The sequence below is a fragment of the Canis aureus genome, chromosome 3 (genome assembly GCF_053574225.1).
Source record: "Canis aureus isolate CA01 chromosome 3, VMU_Caureus_v.1.0, whole genome shotgun sequence".
NCBI lineage: Eukaryota > Metazoa > Chordata > Mammalia > Carnivora > Canidae > Canis > Canis aureus.
The window spans coordinates 8,258,976-8,276,305 of NC_135613.1; the positions used below are offsets into that span (position 1 = coordinate 8,258,976).

General features: G+C 40.5%; 1 protein-coding gene across 4 annotated transcripts in view; it reads left to right on the forward strand.

Moving 5' to 3' along the window:
- The window catches only part of TANGO6 (transport and golgi organization 6 homolog), a 199,320-nt gene that overhangs the window by 23,872 nt on the left and 158,118 nt on the right, over window positions 1–17,330 (forward strand). For all 4 annotated transcript variants that reach the window (XM_077888242.1, XM_077888251.1, XM_077888261.1 and 1 more), the window contains 2 exons: window positions 2,399–2,561; window positions 9,952–10,034. In XM_077888242.1, the coding sequence (XP_077744368.1) occupies window positions 2,399–2,561; window positions 9,952–10,034 (246 nt within the window). The remainder of the gene's footprint in view (window positions 1–2,398; window positions 2,562–9,951; window positions 10,035–17,330) is intronic.

Sequence of the window (17,330 nt, forward strand, 5' to 3'; positions counted from 1 at the left end):
GAGAGAGTAGGGTTGAGGCAGAGGGAGAGAGAGAGAATCCTTTTTAAAAAAAAAGATTTTGGGATCCCTGGGTGGCGCAGCGGTTTAGCGCCTGCCTTTGGCCCAGGGCGTGATCCTGGAGATCCGGGATCGAATTCCACGTCAGGCTCCCGGTGCATGGAGCCTGCTTCTCTCTCTGCCTGTGTCTCTGCCTCTCTCTCTCTCACTGTGTGCCTATCATAAATAAATAAAAATTAAAAAAAAAAAAGATTTTATTTGTTTATTAGAGAGAACACACAAGCAGGGGGTGAGGGAGAGGGAGAGTATCTTTCAAGCAGACTCCATGCTGAGCGTGGAGCCCCACATGAGGCTCAGTCCTATGATCCTGTGATCATGACCTGAGCTGAAGTCCACAGTCGGATGCTTAACTGACTGAGCCTCCCTGGCACTCCAATCTCCATGCAAGTTTTTACACGTGCAAGTATTACCATAGGAAAAATTCTTAGAATTGAAATGATCCATTTAAAGGTTGTGTGCATTTAAATTTTTGATTGATATTATTCATATTATTTATTTATTTTCCCATACCTTTGCTTACACCATGTGTTACAAGACTTTTCTTTTTTTTTGCTAATGTAATACATGGAAAATACGGAAGGAGTTTTCTTAACCAGTATTCCCTAGGCATTTAGATGTAAGACACACCCTTTGGAGTAGAGTCCAAAGAAGGTCATTCAGTTGTTATGCTTATCATCAGAGTTCTCATGGATAGGCATGCATGGAAATAAAATATCACAATGCAAAGACGTTATGTTGAAAATACTACACATAAATCGTTCACAGGACAAAGTTGGCATTTGCGATGATGAGTACATATTTTCTGAATCTAATAGCTATAGTTTTGCTTCTTAACAAATTGATTAAATCAAGTCACATGTTTTAGTCTCTCTGGAGCAGTGTCAAAGGTCACATAGTTTTGGACAGAAGATACTTCTGTTTGCAGAAAAATGCAAGAGTCACTTTTAAGTCAGGAACAAATGCACTTCTCTGTTGGTTGCTTATACTTTGGTGAACCAGTCACAGGCACTGGAGAACTATATTTATCTTTGAGAATAAAATAGACTCCTTTGTGGGATAGTTCAGGCATGACAGGTTCTTTATTTTATTTTTTTTAATATTTTATTTATTTATTCATAGAGACATAGAGAGAGAGAGAGAGAGAGAGGCAGAGACACAGGCAGAGGGGAAGCAGGCTCCATGTAGGGAGCCTGAGGTGGGACTCGATCCGGGGTCTCCAGGATCACGCCCTGGGCTGTAGGCGGTGCTAAACCGCTGCACCACTGGGGCTGCCCAGGGTTCTTTAGGCCCTAAATATATTTATATGCCTTGATTCAGATATTTCATTTGGTGGCACTATTTATAATAGCAAAAAATTCTTTTATTTAGGGTTTGTTTTTTTTTTAAGATTTTATTTAATTATTCATGAGAGACAGAGAAAGAGAGACAGAGACACAGGCAGAGGGAGAAGCAGGCTCCATACAGGGAGCCTGACGCAGGACTTGAACCTGGGACCCCAGGATCACAACCTGAGCTGAAGGCGGCACTAAACTACTGAGCCACCCAGGCTGCCCTTTTTTTTAGGTTTTTAATTTAATTTAATTTTTAAAAAGATTTTATTTATTTATTCATAGAGATGCAGAGAGAGAGAGAGGCAGAGACACAGGCAGAGGGAGAAGCAGGCTCCACACAGAGAGCCAGATGTGGGACTCGATCGAGGGTCTCCAGGATCATGCCCTCGGCTGCAGGCGGCGCTAAACCGCTGCGCCACCAGGGCTGCCCTAGGTTTTTAATTTTAATTCTAGTGTAGTTAACATATTGTGTTATATTAGTTTTAGTTGTACATAATAGCAAAATTTTGAGGGAAAACTGAATGTCTGGATATTAGGGAATAATTTAATAAGTTCTTACATACAGCTTAAGTATAATATTTTTGAGGAATTTATAACAATCTGAGCAGATTTCAGCAGTATGTAAAAATGAATATTAAGTGTGGTCTCAAAAAAATTATATGGAAATATACTGGAAAAAGTATATCAAAAATGTTGTAGTGCTTTGGGATGATTTTTCTTCTTAAAACTTTATTTTGCAAATTTTCTCCAATGAACATGTATTTTATAAATTTGATAGCATTATTTGATAAGAGCATAGCTTGGTTCATACACCCTCTGATACTGGGTTGTTAAATTAAAAAAAAATTCTGTTGGATCAGTATTATTGCAGTAAGTTTTTTATTTTTTATTTTTTAATTAAAACATTTTTTTAATATATATTTTTTAATCTAAAGACTTTAGTCCTTTCTCTAGTTAATGCACTGTTCCTTGCACAGTCTTGTATTTACCTCATGTACTTTTCCTTGTAGATTCTAGATTTATTTCACTTTCAAGATAAATTGACAGTACGACAGTTTCAAAGAGTTGCCACCACTACTTTTATAACGATGTCAAGAGAACGCCCACAATTGGCTTCAAAGTATTTGCTTCAGCCACTGCTAACTCCTCTCCATCGATGTTTAAATACAGCAGGTAAAGAAGGAAGTCTGGTGATTGGGTATCCTTCTCAAGCATCTTCTTCAGTGTCTCAGATTTAAATGATGTAAGTCTGTAGCATTGCAGTGATTTTAGTTTTGCTGTCTTTTGCCCCCAACTTTTTATTTTGAAAAATCCACCTCACAGAAGTTCCAGGGAGAGTACATTAAACCACTTTTATACACCTTACCCGGATTGACCATTTTGGCCATATTCACTTTATCTTTCTCTTTTTATAGGTGTACATTTTTCTGAAGCACTTGAGACTTAGCTGTAGGCATCATCTAATATACAGACTTGATTCAGGGTGCCTGACTGGCTTAGCTGGAAGAGCATGCAACTCTTGATCCTGGGGTCATGAGTTTGAGTCCCATGTTGAGCATAGAGATTACTTAAAAATACATAAAGTTAAAAAAATAATGTGCACACTTGATTCAAATTTCTCAAATTTTTTCAAGAATTTTCTCTGTAATATTTTTTATTATACTTATTTATTTAGATTTGTTTTATTTATTTGAAAGAGAGAGAGATCACGAGCAGGGCGAGGAACAGAGGGAGAAACAGATTCCACTGAGCCAGGAGTCCAATGTGGGGCTTGATCCCAGGACACTGGAATCATGACATGAACCTAAGGCAGGCACTTAACCAACTTAGCTACCCAGGCATCCCTGTAGCTGTTTTTTAAAATCAAGAATCCAGCCAAGAATCATGCATTTCACTTACTGGCTTTATCTTTTTAGTTTGCATTAATGTAGAGTAGTTCCCTGTGTTGTGCCCAAGATTGCAAATCCGAGAAACCACCAAGGAGCCGACACCGATGCAAACACACGAGGGTTTATTTACAAGCTCGAGCTTGGATCCAAGTATACCTGACACAGCGGAGCAGGGACTTGGACCCCGAGACTAAGAGGAGTAGCAGCTTTATAGGGGCCATTGGCCAATGGGATTGTAACATACGCAGAAAGTTGCACAGTCATGTCCGTCTGCACGCAGGTGGCTGATTGAATTACATTTTACCCTATAGTATCCATTTGAACTGGCCTATTACTTTGGTGAGAATTGGCGCGCACTTTGGTGGGCACAAGGCGGGGATTACATTGTTATGAGCCGATTTCTGATTAGGGTGTGCCCATCAGCTTGACTAGGGTGGGGCAGCGCCTTAAGCAATAAGCAGGTCATGTGGGGGTGATACAGGAGGTGGCCGGTGCAGCACAAAATGGAGTTAGTCCTGGTCTGCTTGTCCAGGGGTAGGGGATTTTTGTTATATTTCCTGGGTCCCACACCCTAGTCTTTTGTTTTTCACAATGACATTTTTTTTTCCAGATGAATACACTTTCTTTATTGAGGGTGACAAGCCAAAACAAAACTCCAAAACTCCAAACGTGTAAAAACCCAGGATGCTAGAAATACAGACTCAATTCATTTGAATAGAAGCTCATCCAGACTGCAGTCACAAACCCTAGTGAGATGCATGTGAGTGCTAAGACAGGGACAGGGGGACAGGAGTGAGGCCAAGAGAAAGGGTGGGAAGGGGACTCCATAGGCTTCAAAAGGATCACCTTCACAGTGCTACCTCCACCTTCCCAGTGACTGAAGACCTACTAGGCCCAATCTTTTGACCCCCTATCTTGGAGAGGGCTTTGAAGGCCAGTCCCAAATGGTTCTGCCCTTCCTTGTGCTATCCTTGTTTGCTGAGGCTTCGAGCCTCACTCTTCTCCTCTATACTCTTTTCTGTGATGAGTAGCAGGTTAGGGTACTATGAGCCACAGTGTGAGGCTGAGGGATAGGAGAGGCAGAGTAGAGTCAGGGTGAAGAGAGAAGAGTTATTCCAGGATCCTTCTTCTACATGAATCCCAAACTGTGCATCCCCCCACACTGTGCCTCTTATATCCACTCAGATCTGAGAAAGTACACTATAGGCGTAAGCAATTGTCCTGGAGACCTGCTGTGAGTCGGAGAAGGGGATGGGCTCTCTAGCCTGCACTTGGTGGAGCTGCCTGGTGAGAGTTGATGGCAGCAGCAGCTTCTTTCAGCGGGTCAGGCTGTTGTTCAGCGCAACCAAGCAGGAGCATGCTGTACTGCCTTGCCAGATCCATGTACTTGTGCTGCTCCATGCCCCGGGAATCCACAGCAGACAAGTCAGTGATGTTGCTGGCTGTCTGAGCAAGGATGGGGGGAGAGCAGGGCCTGCTTATCTGTGTAAGCAGGCTGTGGTAGTTGGGCTTAGCTCCAGTGAGGGCTTCGAAAGGGGGGCCAGGCCACTAGGTCCAGCAGCAGCTGCCGGTCCTCTGTCCTGGTTCAGATCCTTGTTCTCCCAGCCTTAGCAGCACTCCATGGTGGGGTTCAGGCCGGGTACCCAGGCCACATTGAGGATGGATGGCATCTGTCCTCATGATATTTTTGAAGAGCCTTGATTATAAAATGTTCTGTAATTTGTATGTCTAATTGTTTCCTCATGATTAGATACAGATGAAACATTTCAGCAGCAATACTACATAGGATGACAATATTTTTTCTTAGTCTCCATCAGATTAGGGGAGCTTTTATAAAGAGGAGCTTTTCTTGGGCAGCCTGGGTGGCTCAGTGGTTTGGCGCCTGCCTTTGGCCTGGGGCGTGATCCTGGAGACTCGGGATTGAGTCCCGTGTCGAGCTCCCTACATGGAGCCTGCTTCTCCTTCTGCCTGTGTCTCTGCCTCTCTCTCTGTGTGTGTCTCTCAGAATGAATAAATAAAATTTTAAAAAAAGAAAAAGAAAAAAAGAAGAGTTTTTCTTTCTCCTTACCTCATCACCCCTCCTATTTTTTTTTTTAAAGATTTTATTTATTTATTCATGGTAGACACACAGAGAGAGGGAGAGAGAGAGAGAGGCAGAGACACAGGCAGAGGGAGAAGCAGGCTCCATGCCGGGAGCCTGATGCAGGACTCGATCCCGGGACTCCAGGATCGCGCCCTGGGCCAAAGGCAGGCGCCAAACCGCTAAGCCACCCAGGGATCGCACCCCGCCCCACCCCCTGCTCCTATTTTTTTAAGATAAAAAAAAATTAAGTACAGTCTACCCCCTGAGCATGAGGCTCTCTAGCTCACCACCCCAAGGTAAATTTTATTTATTTAAAAGATTTTATATATTTATTTGTTTGAGAGAGAGAAAGAACATGAGCAGGAGGGAGAGGGAGAGACAGGCTCCTTAGCTGAGCAGGGAGCCTGCCTTGGGGCTTGATGTCATGACCTGAGCCGAAGGCAGACACTTAACTGATTGAGCCACCCAGACACCCCTAAAGATTTTTATTTTTAAGTAATTTTTGCACCTAACCTGGGACTTGAATTCACAACCCCAAGATCAAAAGTCTCATGCTCTGTTGACTGAGCCAGTTGAGCCCCTTGAAGTATTCTTTCTGTTGGACTTCAGTATTAGGGCCTAAGATTCTTATATATCTAATTTCATGTACTAAGACTAATACCTCATTACTAATTTATTTATTCTCTTGTCTGTAACTGATGAGGTGTTCTAGTCTGCGGCAATGGTTCTTATAGTGTGGTCCTAGGGCCAGCAGCATCGGCATCACCTTGGGAATTTATTAGAAATACAACTTTAGGGCAGCCTGGGTGGCTCAGCGGTTTAGCGCCACCTTCAGTCCAGGACCTGATCCTGGAGACCCAGGATCGAGTCCCATGTTGGATTCCCTGCATGGAGCCTGCTTCTCCCTCTGCCTGTGTCTCTGCCTGCCTCTCTCTCTCTGTGTGTGTCTCTCATGAGTAAATAAATTTAAAAAATCTTAAAAAAAAGAAAAAAAAAAGGATTGTAGCAGCTTTGCATATATTTTTAAAAAAAGAATACAACTTTATTATTATTTATTAGAAATATAAATGGGTTCTCCCCAGACCTACTAAATCATAAGTGCTGGTGTGGGTCCCAACAATCTGTGTTTAATAGACCCTTCTGGGTAATTCAAAGATTTTTTTTTAAATTTTTATTTATTTATGATAGTCACACAGAGAGAGAGAGAGGCAGAGACATAGGCAGAGGGAGAAGCAGGCTCCATGCACCGGGAGCCCTACGTGGGATTCGATCCCTGGTCTCCAGGATCGTGCCCTGGGCCAAAGGCAGGCGCCGAACCGCTGCGCCACCCAGGGATCCCCCTTCTGGGTAATTCAAATGAGTGTTCAAGTTTGAGCCCTGGTCTAAAAGCACTATTCTTGGGAGGCCTAGATTCAGTCCATTTGTTGATCAATTATTTTCATCCTGGACCTTGTTCATTCATTTTAGGAATATTTATTGGACATCTGTTTGCCAGGCCTTTCTTCATGTGTTAGGTTATATTTATAACACCAACTGCATGTTTTGCATTGATAATCTATGGATAACAAAAAAGAACTATCTAATAGTCTGACTGGTTTTAGATAGATAGCCCATCATTGCCACTGGAAAAACAATCCAAAAAGATAGGCTTTCTCACTTCATTTTTCATATTGTATCACATTTTTAAGACTATGTGACAATAATGATGAATTATCATATTTTATCAATTCTAAGGTACACATGCTTTTCACATAAGAAACTTTAATTTTGGAAATATTTTTCACATTTTAACAACTCTGATATCAAGATGCATCTCACAATTATTGTTGTTTCCCAGGCAGCAATCATGGCATTGTCTGTGCCTGCAAATGAGCATTAAAACTTGTAGAATGGGGCTGCCGGGTGACTTAGCAGTTTAGCACTGCCTTCAGCCCAGGGCGTGATCCTGGAGACCTGAGATCGAGTCCCAGTTGGGCTCCCTGCATGGAGCCTGTTTCTCCCTCTGCCTGTGTCTCTGCCTCTCTCTCTTCTCTCTCTCTCTCTCTCTCTGTGTCTCTCATGAATAAATATATAAAAAATCTTAAAAAAAAAAAACTTGTAGAATGGACATCAGCAACTTAGAAAAAAAAACCATGAAGACAATAGTAGAGTGGTGAACTCTTTTTTTTTTGTTTTTTGTTTTTTGTTTTTTATTTATGATAGGCACGCAGTGAGAGAGAGAGAGAGGCAGAGACACAGGCAGAGGGAGAAGCAGGCTCCATGCACCGGGAGCCCGACGTGGGATTCGATCCCGGGTCTCCAGGATCGTGCCCTGGGCCAAAGGCAGGCGCCAAACCGCTGCACCACCCAGGGATCCCTAGAGTGGTGAACTGTTAAGAAATATCACATCACCTGCACTCTTGGTGGCACAGAGGATAATATATTGTGGCAAAATATGGATATCAGTAATAGTGCTGAAGTGTTTTAGAAGAGTTGGACTCTCTTGTGAAGTTTTAAGAAATCCTTGTTTTGGGATCCCTGAGTGGCACAGCGGTTTGGCGCCTGCCTTTGGCCCAGGGCGTGATCCTGGAGACCCGGGATCGAATCCCACGTCGGGCTCCCGGTGCATGGAGCCTGCTTCTCCCTCTGCCTGTGTCTCTGCCTCTCTCTCTCTCTGTAACTATCATAAATAAATAAAAATTTAAAAAAAATAAAAGAAATAAATAAAAGATTAAAAAAAAAGAACTCTCTTAATACTTTTTTTTTTATTAAGTGTTTTAATCTTCATTCCAGTTTAGTTAGCATACAGTGTTATATTAGTTTGGGATGTCCAATATAGTGATTTAACAATTCTATGTTTTATTCAGTGCTCATCATAATAAATGTTCTTTAATCCCCATCACCTATTATCACCTATTCCACTTTTTCCCTGATCCATTTCCCCTCTTTTAATATTTTCTTAAAAACTCTATTAAGAATTTTTTTAAGGGGATCCCTGGGTGGCTCAGGGTTTAGCACCTGCCTTCGGCCCAGGGCGTGATCCTGGAGTCCCAGGATCGGGTCCCACATCAGGCTCCATGCAGGGAGCCTGCTTCCCCCTCTGCCTGTGTCTCTGCCTCTCTCTGTGTGTCTCTCATGAATAAATAAAATCGTTTTAAAAAAGGGCATTTAAAAAAAGATTTTATTTATTTATTTATTTAAAAGATTTTATTTATTTATTCATGAGGGACACAGAGCGAGAGAGGCAGAGACAGGCAGAAGGAGAAGCAGGCTCCCTGCAGGGAGCCTGACGTGGGACTCAATCCCAGGTCTCCAGGATCAGGCCCTGGGCTGAAGGTAGCACCAAACCACCAAGACACCTGGGCTGCCCTAAGATTTTATTTATTTATTTATTTATTTATATTTATTTTTTATTTGTTCTTATTTTTTTAAAAGATTTTACCTCTATTCATGATAGACATAGAAAGAGAGAGATGGGGGCAGAGACACAGGCAGAGGGAGAAGCAGGCTCCATCCTGGGAGCCTGACATGGGACTTGATCCCAGGACTTCAGGATCATGTCCTGGGCCAAAGGCAGGCGCTAAACCACTGAGCCACCCAGGGATCCCCAAGATTTTATTTTTAAGTAATCTGTACACCCGATATGGGGCTCAAACTCAGAATCCTGAGATAAAGAGTCTGATGCTCCACAGATTGAGCCAGACTGGCACCCTATTTTAAAACTTTTTTTCTGGGGTACCTGAGTGCTCAGTGGTTGTGTCTGCCTTCAGTTCAGGTCCTGATGCTGGGGTCCTGGATCAGATCCCACATTGGGCTCCCTGCGCAGAGCCTGCTTCTTCGTCTGCCTGTGTCTCTGCCTCTCTCTCTGTGTCTCTCATGAATAAACTAATAAAATCTTAAAAAAACAACCACTTTTTTTTTTTCAAAGATTTGACTTGTCTATTCCTAGGACCCTGGGATCTTGACTTGAGCCAAAGGCAGAGACGCTCAACCATTGAGCCACTGAGGCGTCCCAGTTTTAAAAGGGAAATTTTGGGATCCCTGGGTGGCGCAGCGGTTTGGCGCCTGCCTTTGGCTCAGGGCGCGATCCTGGAGACCTGGGATCGAATCCCACGTCAGGCTCCCTGCATGGAGCCTGCTTCTCCCTCTGCCTATGTCTCTGCCTCTCTCTCTGTGTGACTATCATAAATAAATAAATAAAAATTAAAAAAAAAAATAAAAGGGAAATTTTTAAACACATCTGTAGAGAAAAGTTTAATAAATTATTTTCTACCAGTCACCTCAACATAACCATTGACTCTGTCGTTTTCACTTAATCCAATCCCCAATTTTTCAATCATTCAATATACAAGTAAAATTTTAAGTCATAATGTATCATAGGTTACTTGTTTTTTCTTTTTTAGTGATACATAAAATAATAATGAGTGTTTATAATCATTAGCATCATAGATTTCATGAAATTTTATATTTGATGTACATTAGTAACCATGTCAAGTCTGTAATTTTAGCTGTTACTTAGAGAACTCTCTTTCTAGTAAAATTTTCTTTCTTGAGTCCTGAGTTCTATTCAATGAGGTACTAAGTATGGGCTATTTTGTTTTTTGTTCTCTAGAGATTCCAGAGAGTGACATGGTGCCAGGGGTCATTTTGGTGACAGAAGAAGAACTTAATAGATGTATTGAGGATGTATATAAGGTTGGTAATTTGAGTCACTAATGTTTTTAGCTAATATTTATACTTAGTCTTTTAAAATAGTTTTTTGCCTTTTTAATTAGTACTTCAAGAACTAGAATGACTAATCTTGAATTCCAAATGATTAATATTTTTTTCACTTTGAAACTGGAAACTATAAGCTCTTAGTATAAAAAAACTGTTACATTTTGAAACTGTCAATTTCATCATTTACTCTGAATGTTAAACAGCTTAGATTCTCTAACTGGCACATACTACTGATGAAAGCATGTCTTTTGAAGATACATTTGAAATGCAATAGGTTTTCAAAACTGTATGATAGTATTGAATCTACTTTATATCTTTTTGATAGTAATCATGCCATCATTAAAAGTCTGAATAAATGAATCTTGCAAATGACTACCTAAATATGTTACTGAAAATGAAAAAAAAGTATGTTCTCTATGATTATAGTCTTATAACTATATATGAAACATATATTTTTAGACAAAAAATGAAATCCATTGTGTTAGGGCCAGATGAAAATATTCTTCTTTTTTTTAATTTTTTTTTTAATTTCAGATTTTTATTGTCTTATAAAATTACATGTATAAGTGAATATATTCTCACTACGACAGTTTCTTTTTTTTTTTTTTTTAAGATTTTTATTTATTTATTTATTCATGAGAGACACACACAGAGAGGCAGAGACACAGGCAGTGAGAGAAGCAGGCTCCATGCAGGGAGCCCCACATGGGACTCAATCCTGGGTCTCCAGGGTCACACCCTGGGCTGAAGGCAGGCGCTAAACCACTGAGCCACCCAGGAATCCTGAAAATATTCTTTAAAGTTTAGTTCAATAAATTTATAATAGTATTTTACTATTAAAAATATCCACACTAGTAAACAGCTTTTAAAATTACATTCCATGTAAGGGATCCCTGGGTGGCGCAGCGGTTTAGCGCCTGCCTTTGGCCCAGGGCACGATCCTGGAGACCCGGGATCGAATCCCACGTCGGGCTCCCGGTGCATGGAGCCTGCTTCTCCCTCTGCCTGTGTCTCTGCCTCTCTCTCTCTCTCTCTCTGTGTGACTATCATAAATAGATTAAAAAAAAATAAAAAAAAAATAAAATTACATTCCATGTAAAAAGGTACATGTGCTTTGGAAAATAGTTTGGCAGTTCCTTAAAAAGTTAAACATGGAATTATTACTATGACATAGTAATGCCACTCTTAGGTATATACCCAAGAGAAATGGAAACATATTCAGACACAAACCTGTGGATAGATGTTCATCACAGCATTATTCATAATAGCCAAAATGTGGGTACAGCCCAAATGTCCATCAACTGATAAATGGATAAGTAAATGTGATACATCCATATAATGGAATATTTTTTAGTCATAAAAAGGAATGAAGTATGGACACATGCCGGAACACAGGACAAACATTTAAAAATAACAATTTTTAAATTAAAAAAAAAGCCAGAAACAAAAAACCACACATTTTTTTTTTTTTTTAAAAACCACACATTGTATGATTCCATTTACATGGAATATTCAGAATAGGCAAATTCATAGACAAAAAGTAGATTATAGGTTGCTAGGGCCTGGAAATAGGGAATTAGAAAGGCTGTTGGGGGTCCCTGGGTGGCTTAGCAGTTTAGCACCTGCCTTCGGCCCAGGGCGCGATCATGGAGTCCTGGGATTGAGTCCCACGTCGGGCTCCCTGCATGGAGCCTGCTTCTCCCTCTGCCTGTGTCTCTGCCTCTCTCTCTCTCTCTCTCTCTCTCTGTGTCTCTCATGAATAAATAAATAAAATCTTAAAAAAAAAAAGAAAGGCTGTTAATAGGGATGGAGTTTCTTTTTAAAGATTTATTTATTTATTTATGATAGACATAGAGAGAGAGAGAGAGAGAGAGAGAGGCAGAGACACAGGAGGAGAGAGAAGCAGGCTCCATGCTGGGAGCCCGACGCGGGACTCAATCCCAGGACTCCAGGATCGCACCCTGGGCCGAAGGCAGGCGCTAAACCACTGAGCCACCCAGGGATCCTCCGGGATGGAGTTTCTTTTTGAGATAAGGAGAATTTTCTGGAATTACAACTAGTGAGTTGAACATCTTTTTGTGTTCTTGGCTCATTCGTATTTTCCCTTCTGTACATTGCCTATTCATATATTTTGCCCATTTGAAAAATTGGGTTATTTGCCTCTTCAAAATTTTTTTAGAATAAATCTTTTTTTATAAAACTGCTTTATTGAGATATACTTTAAAGACCATAAAATAATACTTTAAATGTACAAGTTAATGATTTTTAGTAAGTTTACAGAGTTGTGAAACTATTGCTACAATACAATTTTAGAACATTTCCATTACTCCAAAAAGATCTCTATGCCAAACAGTCCTTCTTGTTCCTACCCTCAGCCCCAGGCAACCCTTAATCTGCTTTCTACCTCTATATAGATTTGCCTTTTGTGGCTGTTTCATGGGAGGGAACCATGCAACATGTGATCTTTTGTGGCTGGCTTTTCTCTCTTAGCATAATGGTATGTGTTTAAGTAATCTCTATGCCCAACATGGAGCTTGAACTCATGACCTTGAGATCAAGAGTCCGATGCTCTACCAACTGAGCCAGCCAGGTTCCCTTCTCTTAGCATAATGTTTTTCAGGTTTACCCAGGTTGTTGCATATATCAATATTTTGTCTCTTTTAATTGCTAAGTAATATTCATTATATGTATATATCACATTTTGTTTATTCATCAGTTGATGGACATTTGGCTGTAGAGGAAATCTTTCTTTTTAAAAACAGCTTTAAATGTCCATCAACTGATGAATGGATAAAGAAGACATTGTAAGTATACACAATGATATTACTCAACCATCAAAAAGAGTGAAATCTTGGGGCAGCCCGGGTGGTTCAGCGGTTTGGAGACCCAGGATCGAGTCCCATGTCAGGCTCTCTGCATGGAACCTGCCTCTCCCTCTGTCTGTGTCTCTGCCTCTCTCTCTCTCTTTCTCTCTCTCTCTGTGTGTCTCTCATGAATGAATGAATGAATGAATAAATAAATAAATAAATAAATAAATAAATCTTTAAAAAAAAAGAGAAATCTTGCCATTTGCAATAATGTGGTTACAGCTAGAGTGTATTATGCTAAATGAAATAAGTAGTCAGAAAAGACAAATATCCTATGATCTCACTCATAGGTGGAATTTAAGAAAGAAAACAGATGAACATATGGGAAAGGAGAAAAGGAAAAAAGAGGGAAACAAACCATAAGATACTCTTAACAATAGAGAACAAATTGAGAGTTGATGGAGGGAGGTGGGGGATGGGCTAGATGGGTGATGGGTATTAAAGATGGCACTTGTTACGGTAAGTACTGGGTATTGAGTTGAAGTGATGAAACTGAATTCTGTTCCAGAAACCAATATTGTACTGTATATTAACTAAAATTTAAATTAAAAAACCCCAGCTTCATGAGATACAATTCACATACTGTACAGTTTACCTATTTAAATGTGCAAATTGGTGCACCTGGGTGGTTCAGTCAGTTAAGTGTCCAACTCTTGATTTCAGCTCAGGTCACGATCTCAGGGTTGTGAGACTGAGCCGTGTATTGGGCTCTGCACACAGTGGGGAACCTGTTTGAGATTCTCTCTCATCCTGCTGCCTACTCTGTACTCTCTTTGTCTCTCAAATAAATAAATCTTAAAAAAAAAAAAGTGTGCAGATCAATGGCATTTTATTACATTCACAGGTTTGTGCAGCCATCATCACAATTGATTTTAGGATACTTTATTACCCAAAAAGAAACCTCACACATACTATCAAAGCCCTCCACCACTCTTCCCTCCACTCTTCTTACCACCCTACCCCTCTACCCAGATTAGAGCCACTAATCTGCTTTCTCTTTCTATAGATTTGCCTATTCTGGATGTTGCATAAAAATGGAATTATAAAATATGTGTTTTTTTTGTGATTGTGACTCTTTTACCTAGCATGATGTTTTTCAGGTTCATATTGTATCAAGCAGGGCTTCATTCTTTTCTTTTCTTTTCTTTTTTTAAGATTTTATTTATTTATTCACAAGAGACACACAGAGAGAGGCAGAGAAATAGAGGGAGAAGCAGGCTCCTCACAGGGAGCCTGATGTGGAATTCTATCCCAGGACCAGGATCATGCCTTGAGCCAAAGGCAGATGCTCAACCAATGAGCCACCCAGGGGTCCCATTTAAAAAAAAGTTTTTTTTAGGGCAGCCCGGGTGGCTCAGAGGTTTAACGCTGCCTTCAGCCCAGGGCCTGATCCTGGAGACCCAAGATTGAGTCCCACGTCGGGCTCCCTGCATGGAGCCTGCTTCTCCCTCTGCCTGTGTCTCTGCCTCTCTCTCTCTCCCTCTTTCTTCTCTGTGTATTCTCATGAATAAGTAAATAAAATCTTTTAAAAAATAAGTTTTTTTAAAAGATTTTATTTATTTATTTGAGAGAGAGAGCATGCACAAGCAGCAGCAGGGGGAGGGGCAGAGGGAGAGAGAGAAGCAGGCTCCCAGGTGAGCAAGGAACCCCATGTGGGGCTTGATCACAGGGTCCTGGGGTCTTGACCTGAGCTGAAGGCAGACGCTTAACTAAGCCACCCAAGCACCCCATATTTTTTTTTATTTTTAAGTAATCTCTATACTCAATATGGCTTGAACTCACAACCCTGAGATCAAGAGTTGTATGCTCTACTGACTAAGCCAGCCAGGTACCCCAACATTTTATTACTTTTTATTGCTGAATACTATCCTTTTGTAGATATAGACTGTATTTTGTAATTCATCCTTTCATGGATATTTGGGTTGCTTTTACATTTTGGCTGTTAGGATCAATGCCGCTGTAGACATTCGTGTACAAGTCTTTGTGTATATATATGTCTTCATTTATGTTGGGTGTACTGCTAGGTCTTACATTAACTCTGTTTAACCATTTGAAGAACTGCCAAAGTGACTGTACCATTTTACATTCCCTCTAGCAGTGTATGAGAATGTAGAGTAAATCTTAAGTTATATTCTTTCAGGGCAGCCCAGGTGGCTCAGTGGTTTAGCACCACCTTTGGCCCAGGGCGTGATCCTGGAGACCTGGGATTGAGTCCTGCGTAGGGCTCCCTGCGTGGAGCCTGCTTCTCCCTCTGCCTGTGTCTCTGCCTCTCTCTCTCTCTCTCTCTATGTGCCTCTCATGAATAAATAAATAAAATCTTTAAAAAAAAAAGTTATATTCTTTCAGGTAAGAAGGCAAATACTTTTGTTTTAAACTTTATGTATGATATTAATAATTTGTAGATATAAAACGCATGCTGAAAAATTCAGAACTCATTCTCTACAACACTCAGCTTTTTGCTAAAGTAAGATGTTTACTACACTTTCATTTAATTTGCTATTTTAAAAAAAAGATATTGGGGTACCTCAGTGGCTCAGTCTGCTGAGCATCTGCCTTCTGCTCAGGTCATAATCTCAGGGTCCTGGGATCGAGCCCCATGTTGGGCTCCCTGCTTGGTGTGGAGTGTGCTTCTCCTTCTGCCTGCCGCTCCCCTTGCTTGTGCTTTCCCTGCCTTCTCTCTGTCAAATAAATAAATAAAATCTTAAAAAAGAGAGAGAGAGAGAGAGAGAGAGGCACAATACCTCTCTACTCTACCTTTAGAGGGTAGACCTGGCATACAAATATAGAATTAAGGGGATCCCTGGATGGGTCAGCGGTTTGGTGCCTGCCTTTGGCCCAGGGCGTGATCCTGGAGACGGGGGATTGAGTCCCGCATCGGGCTCCCTGCGTGGAGTCTGCTTATCCCTCTGCCTGTGTCTCTGCCTCTCTCTCTCTCTCTCTCTGTGTGTGTGTGTGTGTGTCTCCCATGAATGAATAAATAAATAATATTTAAAAAATATAGAATTAAGTTGCTAATAGATAAAATATGATATGGTGACTTAGTGAATATAATGCTATTTTTGGTTTTTTTTAATGCCTTATTTAGAGACTTATGAAAAAAAGTTTTTATATTCTGTTCTCTAATATTCATAGGCAAGGTCGTTTTAGATTATAGGAAGAAGAAACTATATAAAGCAGTCTAGAAAGCAAATGTTCTGATTTAGAGAACAGGGCCCAGCTAACTTTCAGAAAGGTTATCTTCAGTCACATACCATCTAAGGAATATCGTGATGAAAAAATTGTTAAATGGTTGGGTGTGGAATAGCAGAAAAACTTGAAAGTGGCGTCAAGGATAGAACTAAATGTGACTAAACTTTGATAAAAATCCTCATAGTATTTCTGGGAAGTAAAAAAAAAATTGCTTTTCGAGGAAAAAGAAAGCAAAACAACTTCTTTCTGGCAAGTGAATTAGCCTCCAAAAAATGGAGAGATCCAGAAATAGTGAATCCTATTGTTCCTATTCCTGTCCCCCAAAGCAGGGAAGGGGGGGGGCCTAATTTGGTGAACAGTTTGGTGAATTTAAAACCTCCTGGAAAGGCAAGCAAAATGTTAGTTTGCTATAAACACTTGATGATGAACAAAAGATTGGGACTGTTATGAAAGCAGGAAGGGGTGTAGAAGGGTAATTATTTTCCCTACAAGATTTTGGCAGCTCAGCTGCAGTGGGAAAACAGAGGAAATGTGTATGTTGGAGGAAAATGCTAAACACTGTGTAAAGTTTAACAACAAAGGATGTGTTGTCTTTATTAACTTTCTGCTAATACTCAATTACAGAGCACAGCTCCAAGGCAGGAAATAAGGAAAACATCTGGGACAGTTGAATCGATCCGACAAGTCACTGGGTAGCAAGAGGATACAAGAGGGTGTTTAATTTTAGAGCAGCATTTGGGAACATTTCCAGCTCTGGTTTTCTTTCTCTCTTCTCTTCTTTTCTTTCTTTTTCTTTTTTTTTCTTCTTTTCTTTTTAACAGATTTATTGGTATATAATTCACGTACCACACAATTCACACATTTAAAGCATTCAGCTCAGTGCTTTTAGTATATTCACAGTGTTGTGCAACTATCACCACAGATCTGATCTGAGAATATTATTGTCCGCCTGACCCAGAGTAGCTTTAGGTAACCACTGAAATATATTTTCCATCTCTATAGATTTTCCCATTCTGGATATTTCATATAAATGCACTCATGTAACACATGGTCTTCTTTAGTTGCCTTTTCACCAGCAGAATATATATTTTTAAAGATTTTATTTATTTATTCATCAGAGACACAAATTGAGAGAGAGGCAGAGACATAGGCAGAGGGAGAAGCAGGCTCCATGCAGGGAGCCCGATGTGGAACTTGATCCTGGGACCCTAGCATC